General features: G+C 42.7%; 2 protein-coding genes across 4 annotated transcripts; one reads left to right on the top strand and one right to left on the bottom strand.

The window, feature by feature from the left end:
- The first annotated feature begins 236 nt into the window (after window positions 1–236).
- On the top strand, window positions 237–3,914 carry ptges3a (prostaglandin E synthase 3a (cytosolic)). Of its 3 annotated transcripts, none has more exons than XM_029718583.1 (8): window positions 237–525; window positions 1,725–1,838; window positions 2,092–2,161; window positions 2,312–2,410; window positions 2,621–2,710; window positions 2,797–2,868; window positions 3,024–3,042; window positions 3,246–3,914. In XM_029718583.1, exons 1-8 carry the CDS (start codon window positions 494–496, stop codon window positions 3,263–3,265), a joined length of 516 nt encoding a protein of 171 aa, XP_029574443.1. In that variant the 5' UTR covers window positions 237–493; the 3' UTR covers window positions 3,266–3,914. The 3 variants fall into 3 exon arrangements, with proteins under 3 accessions (XP_029574443.1, XP_029574444.1, XP_029574445.1); XM_029718584.1 differs by having other exon boundaries at window positions 238–466; XM_029718585.1 differs by having other exon boundaries at window positions 240–448.
- A 4,517-nt stretch (window positions 3,915–8,431) lies between these two features.
- On the bottom strand, window positions 8,432–12,926 carry mipa (major intrinsic protein of lens fiber a). Its single transcript, XM_029718582.1, has 4 exons — window positions 11,799–12,926; window positions 10,356–10,520; window positions 9,824–9,904; window positions 8,432–9,386 (listed from the first exon to the last, which is right to left on the bottom strand). The coding sequence occupies exons 1-4, from the start codon at window positions 12,156–12,158 to the stop codon at window positions 9,201–9,203; spliced, it is 792 nt and encodes a 263-aa protein (XP_029574442.1). The 5' UTR covers window positions 12,159–12,926; the 3' UTR covers window positions 8,432–9,200.
- Window positions 12,927–16,831: the final 3,905 nt, after the last annotated feature.

The following is a 16,831-nucleotide window of genomic DNA, read 5'->3' as shown; positions in this document are numbered from 1 at the left end:
TTTACCAGCTCAGTGTACTCCCTGCACTCTGAAATAGTTGACATTATGTGATACAGATCAACTCTTTTTAATTGTTATTATACAGATCAACTCTTTCTCTCTGTGTGTGTGTGTGTGTGTGTGTGTGTGTGTGTGTGTATGTGTGTGTATGTGTGTGTGTTGCCACGGTAACAGCGTAGCTTGCGTCAGGTAAAGCGCGTGCAAGAGACTGGTCCCTGCACGAGCGAAAGATCCAGAAACTTCTTTCGGACAGCGCGAGCGAGGCCACGGTGACTTAGATTCTAGATGCGTCATTGCGCACAACAACAACAACGAGGAAAAGCAGTTGCTGGGCTAGGATTGATATTTACATTTTGCCCCGTCGTTTTTCGCTACAGAAGAGAATATCCAACAACACATCGTGGCTAATACTGCGGTCTGGAGTGGGAAGAAATAGATAGCAAGAGATGTACGTGTGGAACGGAGGGTAGGAGGGCGACAACGTTAGCGTGCAATGCATGGGATGCATATTCTTGCAAATGCGAGGTAGCTTGCTAGCTAGCTTCAAGCTTAATCGGCGTTTAAGCAGGGCTGGTTGTGTCTGGCATTCCCAAACCTTTATACGCGTATAGCAACGCTGCAATGATAGTTTCCATATTGTCCATGGGACACAAATGCAACGTTAATGTTATAGCTTGCTAGCGGGTGCCAAATGTATCTAGCTAACTAACTAGCTAGCTAACTAACTAGCTAGGCCTGCTCTATGCTCCTTCATGCATGGGGACGATTAGTGGGAATGAATGGTGCGCTTGTCAGTTTACACTAGTCGAAATGTCGGCTTTACACTCGCGCAATGGTACTCGTCCATATCATCACGAGCCATGGTGATATTTTAATAATAATACAAGACTGAGCCTTGGTTTCATAGCTAGCTAGTTATTCAAGTTATTCCTTTGTTCACATGGACTAGCTAGTTTTAGCTAGAGCCATATAAACTGCTATTAGCGAGACACTTCGTTGCAAAGTTTCTCTCTTAGCTACTAGCTTGCTAGTTGGAGTTTCATGACAATCCATGTGGCCTGCTAGCAAGCTCATGAATGAATATATGGCAGGGTGTCAGAGCTGTTTAGCCAATAATACCTATTAGGCTTGGCCATCAAACCAGTGAATTCAAGGAAGCCTTATCCCTTGAAACCAGTGACAGTGAGCCACCTGACGAAGTATGACCTTGGATTAAATACAGTTGATGGGTGGAGCTAGACTCCAGCTAATAAGTTAATGTTCCTCATGTATAGTGTCTGAATGAACCAAACAATGTATTATTCTAGCTAGCTAAAAAATGCTTAAAGCAAATGTGCACGCTTTTCTGTTTCACCATGCATGTAGCAGATGAGTAGACAGCTTTCTAAGTGGCACATTATTCAGTTTTGCGTCTAAAATGAATAGATGGAACCAGCCCCCTATTCTTCCCACATTTGATCCTTTCATAGGTTTATCCCCTATTCCCTAATGATGGTAGTCATGGAAACTATCATTCACCCTCCTTGCCACTCCGTCATGCGAAACAGTTGGCATAATGACATGGAGTACACAGAGTGGAATGTTACCTAAACAGACTGGTACCCAGGCTATAATGATGGGGTGCACTTTCCCAAATATGTATGGATGGATTTCATAACCAAAAACTAGAAGACATTGATGACTGCTTTGTATCGGACTAATCAGTCTTCTCTATCGTCCAATAGGCAGCCAGCAACAGCGAAGTGGTATGACAGAAAGGACTCTGTCTTTATTGAGTTCCTGGTAGAAGACAGCAAAGATCTACAAGTGAAGTTTGAAAAATCAAAACTTGATTTCCGGTAAGCTGCTTCACGTTCACCCCGGGACACACTGCAGTTTAAGTGAGACTGATTTAAGGCTAAATTGTGAGCTGTTTATAAATTAGGCCTGCTGCAGAGACACTTTTGGGGGGCAGTTTCCTGGACACAGATTTAAACCTAATCCTGGACTAAAAACCATCTTCATCTTCCTTTTAGCCCAGGAATAAGATCAATCTTATTGGCCCTTACTGTCTGAATGAACAAAACCATCTATTTTACTTTGTCTTTTCAGTTGTGTTGGTGGGATTGAAACCATCAAACACCATAATGAATTGGACCTTTTCGACTCAATTGATCCCAATGTAAGTATGTTTTTCATTTAGCTGCAGAATCACTATCTGCAATGACCCAGAAAAACCGCTGCAATGACCTGGATGTTAAATATGCTGACAAAGATCCCTCATACAAAATCACTTGTAATATACCGATTATCTCTCTTCCTCTCGTTACAGGCATCCAAGCACAAACGTACAGACAGATCAGTGTTGTGTTGTCTAAAGAAAGCAGAGGCAGGAAGAGCATGGCCACGGTTAACAAAAGACAAGGCAAAAGTAGGAACTGTTTCAATGTGCAATACTATGTATTCTACCTTACTTTTTCTGCCCTGTATTTCTGGGCCTCCCGCCCATGTATCTTATTCCTAAAAGGCCAAACTGATTAGCACCCCTACCCTGAGACACTTTGAATAGTCTTTTTTTTTGGTCTTGAATGTTGGTTCAAATAATTTTTACGTTTTGGGATGTCTGTTTTCTTTCCCACAGTTTCAATGGCTGGGTGTCGACTTCAACAACTGGAAAGACTGGGAAGATGATTCTGATGAGGATCTGTCCAGTTTCGACAAGTTCTCAGAGGCAAGCATGTCACGTTGCACAAAGTGTGTAATGTGTTAAATTCTATATATTTTTATGTTCAAACAATGATTGTTGCTTATTTTCAGATGATGAATACGATGGGAGGAGAAGATGGCATGCCAGATCTGGGCATGGGTGGTATGGAAGGTCTCGAAGAGGTCTGTGTTTATTTTCTGTCAACTCTAAATACATTTTACAGCAAATGTATCAAGGCAAATGCTATATACGGTGGCTGCAAGAGAAACTACTTGCTTTCTTGCTCTGTTCAGTTTTCCAGTTTTGACACTGAATCTCATATTGTTTTTATTTCCAGCACGACAGCGATGATGAAAGTAAGTTGTGATATCATTTTAGCACTTGGTTAAAAGCAAGCAGACAAGTTCTAGAGCATTTTCATGGTACATTTCATTTGAAAGTTGTTCATAAGTCTCATACCATCCACACATGAGCCATGTTGTAGACTTGGTATATTAGCTTTTTACCTTTTTAATCTATTTTTTAATTTTTTACATTTTAATATTTGTAATTTTTTCAGAGATGCCAGATCTGGAGTAATGGTGCATATAAAGTCTTGTAACCGATGACGACAAGAAATGAAAGCCTCAAAGGTCGGTTGAAGAGAGACGAGTTGAGTTGGTAGCCATATTTGAAAAAGGAGGAAATATCACCAGTTTTCCAAACACGTCAGAGGAACCTCACTGAGGAGAGACTGTATCTGTCGTAATGGCATCACAGCAGAGCAAACTCCAGCCAATGTCTTAGTGCTGTGCTTTGCTGTTCTAATTCTGCATGGACAATTCAGTTGTTTCCATGTTGTGTTGTGGGGTTCAGTTATACCGTGCTTTAACTTAACAACCAGGGGTGCCTTCAGCAGGGAACAGCGTTATGGAACGTTCAGATAGAATTACGTCATGTAGAACAAAGGTGCCACTGACATGTAGAATGAAGGAATCGTGTCGGTTCATCGTATTTCAATCTGCAACGTTTGACAATGTTTTCCTACTGAATGTGGCCCTGCTCTGATGGGATAGTCTGAAAGTTACACCCCACCTCTCCACCTTTTTATTTAATAACGTCAGTGAGGTTACGAATTGAATATCAACATAATTGTAAATTCTAACTGAAGAAAAAACATGTTTTAAAACAACTGCCTATTTTCAATAAAGTTGTTTCTTTTTTTGTAATGAAAAATGTCCTCTTTTGTTCGTACTGTACATTTTGTTTTATTTTTGTTACTATATTGAAACAAGTTTTAGCTCGGAACAAATATTTTCTCAATGTGCGTTAACATGTGGAAATATTACCTGTAATAGTTAATTGGTTTTTAAAGAATGAGGTATTAGAAATTAATCAATGAATTATGTATGTTAAACTTATTTTACAGTATAGCATAAATTGTAAGTTATAATGGAAAAACCTTTCAATCACATTTTGCAAGGATGCTTTTGCTTTAGTTAACATTGTACATACAGAACATTTAAAAAATATATCCTGTTAGTTTACTCTGTATTTATTGCACATTTTGTATGAAACAAGCAGCAAATTATTTCTTCCATATTCAAAGGGGTGCAGCAACGTAACAAAAATAACTTGTCATTAAATGACAATATAGAATTTGCACTCGCAGTACAAAATATAAATGCAAGTGTTAAATCAAATCAAATGTATTTATATAGCCCTTCTTAGATCAGCTGATATCTCAAAGTGCTGTACAGAAACCCAGCCTAAAACCCCAAACAGCAAGCAATGCAGGTGTAGAAGCACGGTGGCTAGGAAAAACTCCCTAGGAAAAACTCCCTAGAAAGGCAGATGTACTACTAGGTTTCGCCAACCTGTTTCGTAGACCAGGTTGATGAAATTTCAGTTTGTTAAATGCGGTGGGAATTTGTCCACATATTTCTAATAAACTGTCTCCGACTAAGTAGATTATTTGTTGTCTGGTTTAAAAGTGTCTTGGCATGTAGTGAGAATAATGTCTTTGACCTAAACAGATTAAATGCATATAAAGAGCATGGCAACATGAACAAAGGTCATCTGTTAATTCAGCATGTGAAAATGAGTCTGTTGAATGCTAGTACATGTTATGACCACCAGGTGGTGTTGATGGTCTATATACCATGGCTACATACCCAGATATAACCATTGATGGTGTCATTGGATATTACACAGGAGTAGGGTACTGAGAGCATCTATACAGATTAGGAACCAACATAGCAATATGTGCTGCCAGAGAATGTACCTTTTTGACAGTCCCACTTGAACTTTTCATTTCCTCTAAACAAAATGATTGTTGGTTCAGTTTAGGAGCATGCTAAATGTCAACACTGTGTGCACCATTCACAGACAAATGAGTAAACACTCGATTCTGCTGATTGAGGCTCTTGTGTTGTGTTTGTAATAGATGGCAATATTCTCCTTTTCAAAGAATTATGCACAAACCATTCATTCCAAATCTTTTTTGAATTTGTTTATATACATAAATGTAATTTCCCTGTCCATGGAGTTATATCACATTTATATTTGGGTTAGATTTTACAATTGAATAAGAAATAATGTATATTATACAGGTGCAAGGAATGGGAGCCAAGTAGCCTACGTGAATTCAGGCCCGTTAATATTGCGTACTGAAAATCAATAAATCAGTCCAATTATGATGGACAACCAGTAGCCAAGATACCATGTCATCATGCAGTAAGTAGGCAGTCTGACCACGCCAGTGGAATTGAAGAGAAAACCCCAGAGAGACCAGTCGTTATTGTGGCTGTGCCCATCGTTTTCCAACAGAAATACCGGTGTGAGCATCTTAATGAAAATATCTTTGGTATTGGTGCAATAAAAAGAATAACTCCAAGTTTTGTGAAGGAAAAAATCTGTAAAACCCAAGTGAATATATGTTGTGACTGAATGGCACTCCTGTCACCTCATTGGTAATAATGAACCTAAAACTGTTCCAGTGTTCTTTTCTACAGTCTAGAAGAAAACAGACAAACACAGAAAAATCTGAATTTTAGGAAGTTTTTAACATAAAAATGATAAATCCAGGATTCTCTGATTATTAAAGTATATAATATGTTCTTGATAGGATCCAAGCGTATTGTTATTACATATTTTCCCCATACCCATAAATGGTCAAAGAGGAGAAATTGTATAGCTTTGAAATTATATTGTCTATCTATCCAGTTTCAACAATCATGGTAAATTAAAAACAAAATGGAATTGTACACTGTACATCACAAAGCTTTTCAATGGAATACAAGCATCATTATTTAAATAAATAAAAAAATCATAAGTCCTTAACAGAAATAAGGAAGGAAAACTATTATATCCATCGCTGGGGGAATCAAGCGGAATTAAAATGAATGTAAAAGTAAAAGTAAAATCAGCTTACATGTCTGGTTCAGTTTAATTCTCTACCAAGCAGTGGAAATGGAAAGGGGGTGTAATAGCACAATGAGCTGGTTCAACAATGCAGTACCCCTCCCTCCATCCCATCAACTGTCCTGTCATCATTAGATCAGAACACAAAATGTCCGCCTTGTAAACAGAGGGAGGAGGTATGGGGGTAAAGCAGGAATGGAGGGGAAAGGGGGGGCAAGGAGTCAAGGGGGAGGGGGGTCATACAAGTGCATGTTTAGTTTACCTCACATCCTCACCCAGTAACACAAGGCTAAAGCATTTAGTCGCCTCAGTTAACATGATCCTCTTCTCTCTTTTTCTCCTGTTATTACACCCCAGGTATAAGAACCATAGCCTGGTTTCAGATCTATTTGTGTTGTCTTGCTAACTTAATGGCAACATAGCACAAACAGATCTGCAACCAGGCTACAAGAACCTGAGTTTGGAGGGAAAAACAGACCCTAAACCGACCCCTCTCCCCCTAGAGAGAGACGATAATCTCCCCTCCTAGAGAGAGAAGAGAAACTCTCCCCCTAGAGAGAGAAGAGAAACTCTCCCCCTAGAGAGAGAAGAGAACCTCTCCTCCTAGAGAGAGACGAGAAGCTCTCCCCCTAGAAAGAGAAGAGAACCTCTCCACCTAGAGAGAGACGAGAACCTCTCCCCCTAGAGAGAGACGAGAAACTCTCCCCCTAGAGAGAGACGAGAACCTCTCCACCTAGAGAGAGAAGAGAACCTCTCCACCTAGAGTGACACGAGAATCTCTCCCCCTAGAGAGAGAAGAGAACCTCTCCACCTAGAGAGAGAAGAGAAACTCTCCCCCTAGAGAGAGAAGAGAACCTCTCCACCTAGAGTGACACGAGAATCTCTCCCCCTAGAGAGAGAAGAGAATCTCTCCCCCTAGAGAGAGATGAGAACCTCTCCACCTAGAGAGAGAAGAGAACCTCTCCCCCTAGAGAGAGAAGAGAACCTCTCCCCCTAGAGAGAGATGAGAACCTCTCCACCTAGAGAGAGAAGAGAACCTCTCCCCCTAGAGAGAGACGAGAACCTCTCCCCCTATAGAGAGAAGAGAACCTCTCCTCCTAGAGTGACACGAGAATCTCTCCCCCTAGAGAGAGACGAGAATCTCTCCCCCTAGAGAGAGAAGAGAACCTCTCCCCCTAGAGAGAGAAGAGAACCTCTCCTACTGGAGAGAGACGAGAACCTCTCCTCCTGGAGAGAGACGAGAATCTCTCCTCCTAGAGAGAGACGAGAATCTCTCCCCCTAGAGAGAGACGAGAATCTCTCCCCCTAGAGAGAGAAGAGAACCTCTCCCCCTAGAGAGAGAAGAGAACCTCTCCTCCTGGAGAGAGACGAGAACCTCTCCTCCTGGAGAGAGACGAGAATCTCTCCTCCTAGAGAGAGAAGAGAACCTCTCCTCCTGGAGAGAGATGAGAACCTCTCCCCCTAGAGAGAGATGAGAATCTGTCCTCCTGGAGAGAGACGAGAACCTCTCCACCTGGAGAAAGAAGAGATCCTCTCCACCTAGAGAGAGACGAGATCCTCTCCCCGGCCTAGGCAGAAGAGAGATTTAAAGGATATGTATAAAAAATAACTACAATCAACTAATAAAATGAGCTTGATCCACACGACAAAGCCAGTCAGGGTTTGATTTTTTTGTTATTAAGTAAAATGACACAAAATAAAAGCCAATCCAGCTATCACACGCCTGTACATGAAACCGCTGTAACAGCAAAATCTTTAATGAAAAAAAAACAGCATTCCAGAAACTGAGTAAAACGTAACAGTCTGGCACAGATAATACTGGTACTGAACTGCATACAGTAGAAACCCTTTTATGTCCTCAGATAATACTGGTACTGAACTGCATACATACCCTTTTATGTCCTCAGGCACTTAACATGGCTGTAAAAAGTCAAAGTTGACGAGAGACATCAGGTCAAAGAAGTGGAATTTTGTAATACTAAATTAAAAATAATATACAATTTCAAGATTGTGTTTAAATAGGAATGGAGATTGAGTTTTTATTTATTTATGTGTTGGGTGTTTATTTTCATATAAATCTGACTGTTTGTGCTCCCCTAGAAGAGACAGTCTACAATTAGACAGAACCATTTTTAAAAAGACGGCAAAAATGTAAGGGCTTTTGAACAAAAGGGGAGCACTCTAAATATGTTGCTAGTAATGAATCAGAACTTTCATTGAAGGAAGAGGGGGACAAAAGATGCTTCTTTCCCTTAGAATAGGCTGCAGTCTAACAAGGTAAAAATCTGTTGTTCTGTCACTGAACAAGGCAGTTAACCCACTGTTCCCTGGTAGGCTGTCATTGTAAATAATTTGTTCTTAAAACTGACTTGCCTAGTTAAATAAAGGTAAACTACATACTGTAAAACAGCATGATGATGAACAAAGGAATTGTTAATGAAAAAAATAAAATAAAAATAACAATGGTCTTCTAAAACACGCACAAACAACACAATGCATGACTTGAAAATATAACTAGAGTTGAAAAAAATCCTCATAAATTCTTCAAGGGCATAATAATAACATACACATTAGGTACCAGAAATTTCATAAAAAATGGATAAAGCATGAAGTTCACTGCTCTACTGTAGCTTCACTCCTAGCAGACTACAAAATATAGAGAGAAAAGAAGAGAGAGAGATGCCCCTGTCCTGAGCAGTTACAGCCACCTGGTCAGCCAGGAGTGACCCACTCCCTACACAACAGGCCGCAGCAGGGTGCTTTCTTCAGTGGCAACTAAGTCCTCTTCTTACCCTCCATCTTTGTTCTGCAGTCCAAGGGGGGGAGGGGGTCATAGTTCACAGGTCGGAGGAGGGTTAGGGCTTTGGCTTCCCAGTAATTCAGCATGTACTGTTTCTGGATCAGCAGAGTAAGGATGAGGAGGGTGAGATCAGCAGAGTAAGGATGAGGAGGGTGGAGTTGTCGTGGTGGTCTGTGTGTACTATGTGGGTGTGTGGGTTAGAGAGGAAGAGTAATGTGTGTGTATGTGTTGGGTAGGGTTGAAGGTTTGGAGGAGGTTTGGGTACGGAATAGGGGAATGTGGGGTTCAGAAAGCCAACCTTCTTCACCAGGCTTATAGGGCCTGAGTCTTGAGCTCGATGGGCTCTCCTCTGGCGTCTTGCTGGCTCTCAGCCTCTGGGGGCCTGGTACCCTTCAGGATGGCCATCCTCTCAGAGAGGCTGCGCATGCGGGGGAACAGCATGAAATCATAGATAATAGCTCCCATAGCACCGCCAATCATCGGACCCACCCAGTACACCTGCCACAGGACCAGAACAAAGAGAGGAAGACAGAGAGAGAGAGAGAGAGAGAGAGAGAGAGAGAGAGAGAGAGAGAGAGAGAGAGAGAGAGAGAGAGAGAGAGAGAGAAAGACAGTGACACAGAGAGAGAGAGAGATAGGGAGGGCGGGAGAGAGAGAGGGGAAGACAAACACAGAGAGAGAGTGAGAGATAGAGACATAGGGAGGGAGAGGGAGAGGGAGAGAGAGAGGGGGAGGGAGAGAGAGAGAGAAAGGGGGAGAAAGGGGGAGAGAGAGGGGGGATGTGTTGATGAGTTCATCTAGCTATATGTCACATTACACAATTCTAAACTCCAAACAACACATTGTAACTTGTCTTAAATTGCTGTAAATTGGTGTAAAATCTTTAATTTGCTGTAAATGTTGTGGCTTTATAAGGTGTGAACCAAGGGTCTTACCCAGTGGTTGACAAATTTTCTGACCAGCACAGCGGGGGCGAAGGACCTGGCAGGGTTCATTCCAGTACCAGTATAGTACATCTACAAGAATGACAGTGGACCAGGGTTATGTTTAAGTAGCAGTGTGTAGAGTATGCAGTGGTCAAAAACCTCCCTGCATCATACAATGGTGCTTTCTAATGCACTCTTATTGCTCTCTGTAGTGTCCTGACCAACCCCATCAAAACAATGGATTACACACCCCTTCTCTCTTGTAGTCACAGGGATGGATTAATCAGGTTTTATTGCTTCTGAAATCATCTTCTAATCATTCATCATTTAAATTGACCGAATCCTAAATTCCCAGCTTTTGTCTATTGTATATTCTATTGTGATCATATTGTTGAGTCATAATGGCCTCTCGCTCCAAGACTATGTCTCTTACCCCATCTTCATCCCAGCTGACCCTAAGACCATTTTCATCCCAATACAATTCCCTATATATTCCATGGTCTTTAAATATATATTTGATATATTTTGTATTATGTCTTACCCCCAACAGATGTCCTATGAGGACAGAGAAGCCGATGGCCAGGGCGGCAGAACCCAGGCGTCCGTTACGCCTCTCGTCGGTCACAGCGAAGATGCAGACAACCAGCTGCAGGGTAAGGAACACCTCCATGGTGGTGGCCATGCCCAGGCTGATACCTGGCTGCAGCTGGAGAAAGAGGAAGAGATAGAACACAGCTTAGTGAATGGATCCAGTTCACTTTTTGAAGTCATATCGGCTCCACTGGCCGATATGAAAACTTCAGCAGTCAGTCAGTCAATCAATCAATCAATCAATCAATCAATCAATCAATCAATCAATCAACCAATCAATCAATCAATCAACCAATCAATCAACCAATAAATCAATAAATCAATCAACCAATCAATCAATCAACAGGTTGAACGTTAAACACATCAACATGGCTCACTGAGAAAAGATAATTAGCTAATCTTACATTGTCCATGCATTCTAAAGAGTAGTGTTTTTGTATTATTACCTATTCATAACGTTTAACATTGTCAAAGAAAATACAAAATGTATCCACAACACTGGCCATGTTTTATTAAAGACTGTTGTACAGATTCAACTGCTGTATAGCCAACACATCTGCAGCAGGTCTTCTATTAGGAACTTTAAACTGAGTTGCTAAATTGTCTGATACTCACAGTGTTAGAAAGACTGAATTGGAGATTCTAATAGACCACCTAATTGTGGTTACAGACACAGATGTTCTTTATCCCTTGTCAAGTTCATTTCATTCATTCAAATGGCAGATGAAAATATAACTCTGAAATGTGTGATAAATACTTTCCTATCAGGGTTGTGATCAATTCCATTTCAATTCAACTGAATTGACTGAATTCACCTGTCATTGGTCAAGTAGTCCAAAGATTGTCTATTATATTGACAAGATAGTCAACTCTAACAATCGAAATACTGTCCTCAAAGATGGAAGGCAGGTGGGAGGAGGCGAGATAAGGTGGGCCAATTCTAGCCAATGAGAGAGCAGATACGCGTGTGAACAACAGGCCATAGAGATAGAGGACTCATCTTTGTATCTGTGCCATCATAGCGTCAGCATGGGCTCATCTCCATTTTCTTCTTCTTTGACTGATTGCTCCCAACTCATAGAAATCCCCACCCAGTTGACTACTTTAAAATGGTGGAATCCCTTAATGGAAAAGCCCTCTATCTGTCTCTATGACAACTCTGATATAGTCATTTTTTAAAAAGTTGCCGAAATGCCTCGTGCGTCCAGTTATATATCAGTGCATTCGTAACAACCTAACCATTACCACTGTCACCTAGCAAATTAGCAATGCATTTTTGTGTTGACCAAATTCGACACTCTCATTTACCTCACTTCGTGGGCATATTTTCGTGGATACATTTTGGGCGGAGTAAAACCTCTCCCTTCGTCTCTTTCTCTCTGGCTAATCTTACCATGTTGAGTGCCAGGTTGCCCCTCATGTTGTTGGGGGTGACCCCGTAGAGCACAGCGGCCCCAGCCAGCGCCCCCAGACACTGGGCCACGATGTAGAAGACAGCGCGGAACAGGGACATCTGGGAGCCAATCAAGTAGGCAAAGGTGACAGCCGGGTTGATGTGTCCACCACTGATGTGACCGATGGACTGGATGAGGGTGGCAGCGGCCAGGCCGAAGCAGAAAGCCACGTGGAGAACGTTGTGGGACCCGGTGGTCCAGCGCATAGCCGCCCCCAGACCGAAGAACACAAAGAACATGGTGCCATAGAACTCAGCGAACACCGCCCGCCAGAACGACATGGAACGGAACTCCCACATGGTGGCCAAAAAGTCAAGAGGCTAGCCCAAATGGCTACCCCAAATGTATATTCTCCTTTAGAGTGAGCTAGCTCTGCTCAGCGTATCAATAATCACTATCTCAGTGATGCCTTCAAGGTAGGATAAAAAAACAAGAGAGCAAACTTCAAAGCAAAATGGGCCTCTAAACCTAAAGATGCTTCCGCATGTAAACAACAGTTCCACATGCAACTCTCTACGAGTCACTAACTTTACTGACTTCCAATGATCTGCAATGTCGCTTTCTGTAAGCTGTTTTCAGTCCAGTCATAGAAAACCGCGTCCTGTCTGTGTAGAGCGGAGCATGGGTCTCTGTGCGTCTATATGCCAACCCTGCTGGTCCTGTCTGTGTAGAGCGGAGCATGGGTCTCTGTGCGTCTATATGCCAACCCTGCTGGTCCTGTCTGTGTAGAGCGGAGCATGGGTCTCTGTGCGTCTATATGCCAACCCTGCTGGTCCTGTCTGTGTAGAGCGGAGCATGGGTCTCTGTGCGTCTATATGCCAACCCTGCTGGTCCTGTCTGTGTAGAGCGGAGCATGGGTCTCTGTGCGTCTATATGCCAACCCTGCTGGTCCTGTCTGTGTGGAGCGGAGTGTGGGTCTCTGTGCGTCTATATGCCAACCCTGCTGGTCCTGTCTGTGTGGAGCGGAGTGTTGGTATGCCAACCCTGCTGGTGGTTAGTAGAGAAAAGGATGTCCTGCAGACATTCAGCCTCTCTGTCAGAGCAGGGGGAGCCCACGGGACTATTTATAACAGCCCAGGGCCACGGGCCCCCGGGGAAGGGGCTAGGAGGGTTCACCGTACAACACAAGAGATCAACACAACAAAAATACTTAACCCTTCTCTCACCCTGACCTCTCGCTGCCCAGTGCCCATGCCAGGGATCATCATCCTAACCCTAAACCTGAACTATGAGGTTCATGTAGTCCATATAGTTCATATAGTTCATATAGTCCAGGACACAGATAAAAGGTTGAAGGAGGAGATTTTTGAAAGGTTATAGGTTTGAATAGACATATTTTACTTTGATCATGTGTAAACTCAGGAAATTCCTATTGAACAGGTACCAGTAGTTTGGGTGATATTCCTAACTGTTAATATTGGTAATGTTAGACGTTGAGGTTGGTAAGGCCAGATACTTGTCATTCTGTTACTACCAGCAGTGGATCGCTTTAGACAAATAGCAAATCACATTTTATTCGTCACATGCTTCGCAAATAACAGTGAAATGCTTACTTATGGGTCCTTTTCCAACAAGAAAAAAAAAAAAAAAATATATATATATATATGTATGCATGTATGTATGCATGCATGTATGTATGTATGTATGTATGTATGTATGTATGTATGTATGTATGTATGTATGTATGTATGTATGTATGTATGTATGTATGTATGTATGCATGCATGTATGTATGTATGTATGTATGTATGTATGTATGTATGTATGTATGTATGTATGTATGTATGTATGTATGTATGTATGTATGTATATATATACACATATATATATGTATATATATATAATATATATGTATGTATATATATATATATATATATATATATATATATATATATATATATATATATATAAATAGTGAATAAATACACAGTGAAAAACAATAACGAATAAAAATGACTTGCCTATATACAGGGAGTACCAGTACTGAGTCGATATATAAGACCTAGCCTTTCCAGAGTCCTATTGGGCCCATCTCATCTCTCCAGTGGGGTAAAAAGGGTCTGTCCTCCTCTCTCAACATGCTTCAAGTGCTGACAGACACCAGAGAACAATCCCAGTATTCATAACACCATAGAGCAAGGGAGGCCCCATAACAGAAACCAGCCTGAACTCACAACCTGCTGCCAATAGAAAGACTGAAATAATGTGTGGTTATGCATGAAGTATTCTCATCTCACTATGACCTGAAAGATAGGATGAGTTAAGGAGATTGATTGACTTACTGTCTGTTATGACAACATCAATGTAACTCTGACAATATTCTTTGATTATTGAGGGTTTATAATATGTGTTGCTTTATATCAATGCAAATCAGTGATATGAACTATATCCATATTAAGAAGCCGGTTTGCCTCTACAATGGTGTTCGCAACTGTTAGTATTTTCCAAAGTTCATCTCTAACACTGCCTTGAATATGTAACTGGGTTTTGAACCTTCAACCTTACCCTAAACCTTTAACCCCCTCAGTTGGCAACATGCAGAGCAGCACACTGCATCCAGAGGGATGCCTCACGATCAACCTCTTTCTCAATAGTCTTCTGATTGTCTCCTTTTGTCCCACACGCTAAGCTATTCTCATTCTCACACATCCACTCAATGGAAACTCCTAGTGAACAATCATTACACTGATTGCAATACATGTATTACTTTATTCTCCACAGGTAGCTCTCTCCCTAGTATTCTGGATGGGTGCAATGCAATTCAAGTTGGTTCTGCTCAGCCCCATATTTGATTAGGCATACTTTTACATTGTATGTGGCGGCTGAGCGGAGAGGCTCGGGCTCAGGGCAGATAAAGCAACAGAGAGGAGGAGGAGAGGGGTGGGGGGGAGTGAGCGCACTACAGGGGGTTTGTTATTGAGCTTCTGCACTGGAGCGTCCAGCATCGCGCTGATCAGGCTAGCCCGCTAGAGAGGACAGACGGACGGAGCGGTGAAAGGATAGTGCTGTGCTCAGGGACATTTTCCTCCCTTCTTTTCATACACTAGAAACAAAAGGCTCGCAGTCACAGATTCTGTTGCTTTCTATGATCTGTTTGTCTTGATGTCGAATGTATAAGAGCTGCCCTTATCCATGGTAGAGCAGTAGTTACTCATAGAGCTGCCCTTATCCGTGGTAGAGCAGTAGCTACTCATAGAGCCGCCCTTATCCATGGTAGAGCAGTAGCTACTCATAGAGCTGCCCTTATCCATGGTGGAGCAGTAGTTACTCATAGAGCTGTCCTTATCCATGGTGGAGCAGTAGTTACTCATAGAGCTGCCCTTATCCATGGTGGAGCAGTAGTTACTCATAGAGCCGCCCTTATCCATGGTAGAGCAGTAGCTACTCATAGAGCCTCCCTTATCCATGGTGGAGCAGTAGTTACTCATAGAGCTGCCCGTATCCATGGTAGAGCAGTAGCTACTCATAGAGCTGTCCTTATCCATGGTGGAGCAGTAGTTACTCATAGAGCTGCCCTTATCCATGGTGGAGCAGTAGTTACTCATAGAGCCGCCCTTATCCATGGTAGAGCAGTAGCTACTCATAGAGCCGCCCTTATCCATGGTGGAGCAGTAGTTACTCATAGAGCTGCCCTTATCCATGGTAGAGCAGTAGCTACTCATAGAGCTGTCCTTATCCGTGGTAGAGCAGTAGCTACTCATAGAGCCGCCCTTATCCATGGTGGAGCAGTAGCTACTCATAGAGCTGTCGTTATCCATGGTGGAGCAGTAGTTACTCATATAACTGCCCTTATCCGTGGTAGAGCAGTAGCTACTCATATAACTGCCCTTATCCATGGTGGAGCAGTATCTACTCATATAACTGCCCTTATCCATGGTGGAGCAGTATCTACTCATATAACTGCCCTTATCCATGGTGGAGCAGTAGCTACTCATATAGCCTACTCTTTCCCACCCCATCTCTATATGCACTCACTGTGTAGCATACCCTTTACCAGAGTGCTTATACTATAGTACCATGGAACAGAAATTCCATAAGAATACATTGATTTTGGGGTGAGCCATGTCTGTTATCAATCACATTCATTTAAATCAATCAAATGTATCTATAAAGCCCTTTTTACATCAGCAGATGTCACAAAGTTCTTATACAGATAACCAGCCTAAAACCCCAAACAGCAAGCAATGCAGATGTAGAAGCACAGTGGCTAGGAAAAACTCCCTTTGAAGGGCTGGAACCTAGGAGGAAACCTAGAGGAACCTAGGCTGGAACCTAGGCTGGAACCTAAGAGGAAACCAGGCTCTGTGACGTGGCTAGTCCTATTCTGGCTGTGCCGGGTGGAGATTATAAGAGTACATGGCAATAAGGCCAGATCATTCTTCAAGATGTTCAAACTTTCATAGATGACCAGCAGGGTCAAATAATAATCACAGTGGTTGTAGAGGGTGCAACAGGTCAGCACCTCAGGAGTAAATGTCAGTAGGCCGAGCATTCAGAGGAGGTTGAGACAGCATGTGCATGGGAGGGGGGGTCGAAACAGCTGGTCCGGGACAAGGTAGCACGACATCAGAAACTGGATCAGCAGCACGGCCAGGAGTCATCAGGCCAGGTTGTCCTGAGACCAGTAGTCATCAGGCCAGGTTGTCCTGAGACCAGGAGTCATCAGGCCAGGTTGTCCTGAGACCAGTAGTCATCAGGCCAGGTTGTCCTGAGGCCAGGAGTCATCAGGCCAGGTTGTCCTGAGGCCAGGAGTCATCAGGCCAGGTTGTCCTGAGGCCAGGAGTCATCAGGCCAGGTTGTCCTGAGACCAGGAGTCATCAGGCCAGGTTGTCCTGAGACCAGGAGTCATCAGGCCAGGTTGTCCTGGGGCCAGGAGTCATCAGGCCAGGTTGTCCTGAGACCAGGAGTCATCAGGCCAGGTTGTCCTGAGGCCAGGAGTCATCAGGCCAGGTTGTCCTGGGGCCAGGAGTCA

Source organism: Salmo trutta, chromosome 28 (assembly GCF_901001165.1).
Source record: "Salmo trutta chromosome 28, fSalTru1.1, whole genome shotgun sequence".
NCBI lineage: Eukaryota > Metazoa > Chordata > Actinopteri > Salmoniformes > Salmonidae > Salmo > Salmo trutta.
The sequence above is the reverse complement of the archived record's forward strand: the minus strand, read 5'-3'. Positions and strand labels throughout refer to the sequence as shown.

Excerpts from the sequence above, each read along its gene's own strand:
- ptges3a (XM_029718583.1), top strand. The coding sequence starts at position 494 with ATGCATGGGATGCATATTCTTGCAAATGCGAG. Across the intron at positions 1,839-2,091 it reads AAATCAAAACTTGATTTCCG|TTGTGTTGGTGGGATTGAAA; the intron begins GTAAGCTGCTTC and ends TTGTCTTTTCAG. Across the intron at positions 2,411-2,620 it reads TAACAAAAGACAAGGCAAAA|TTTCAATGGCTGGGTGTCGA; the intron begins GTAGGAACTGTT and ends TCTTTCCCACAG.
- mipa (XM_029718582.1), bottom strand. The coding sequence starts at position 12,158 with ATGTGGGAGTTCCGTTCCATGTCGTTCTGGCGGGCGGTGTTCGCTGAG. Across the intron at positions 9,905-10,355 it reads TCATAGGACATCTGTTGGGG|ATGTACTATACTGGTACTGG; the intron begins GTAAGACATAAT and ends TCATTCTTGTAG. Across the intron at positions 9,387-9,823 it reads GAAAATTTGTCAACCACTGG|GTGTACTGGGTGGGTCCGAT; the intron begins GTAAGACCCTTG and ends GTCCTGTGGCAG.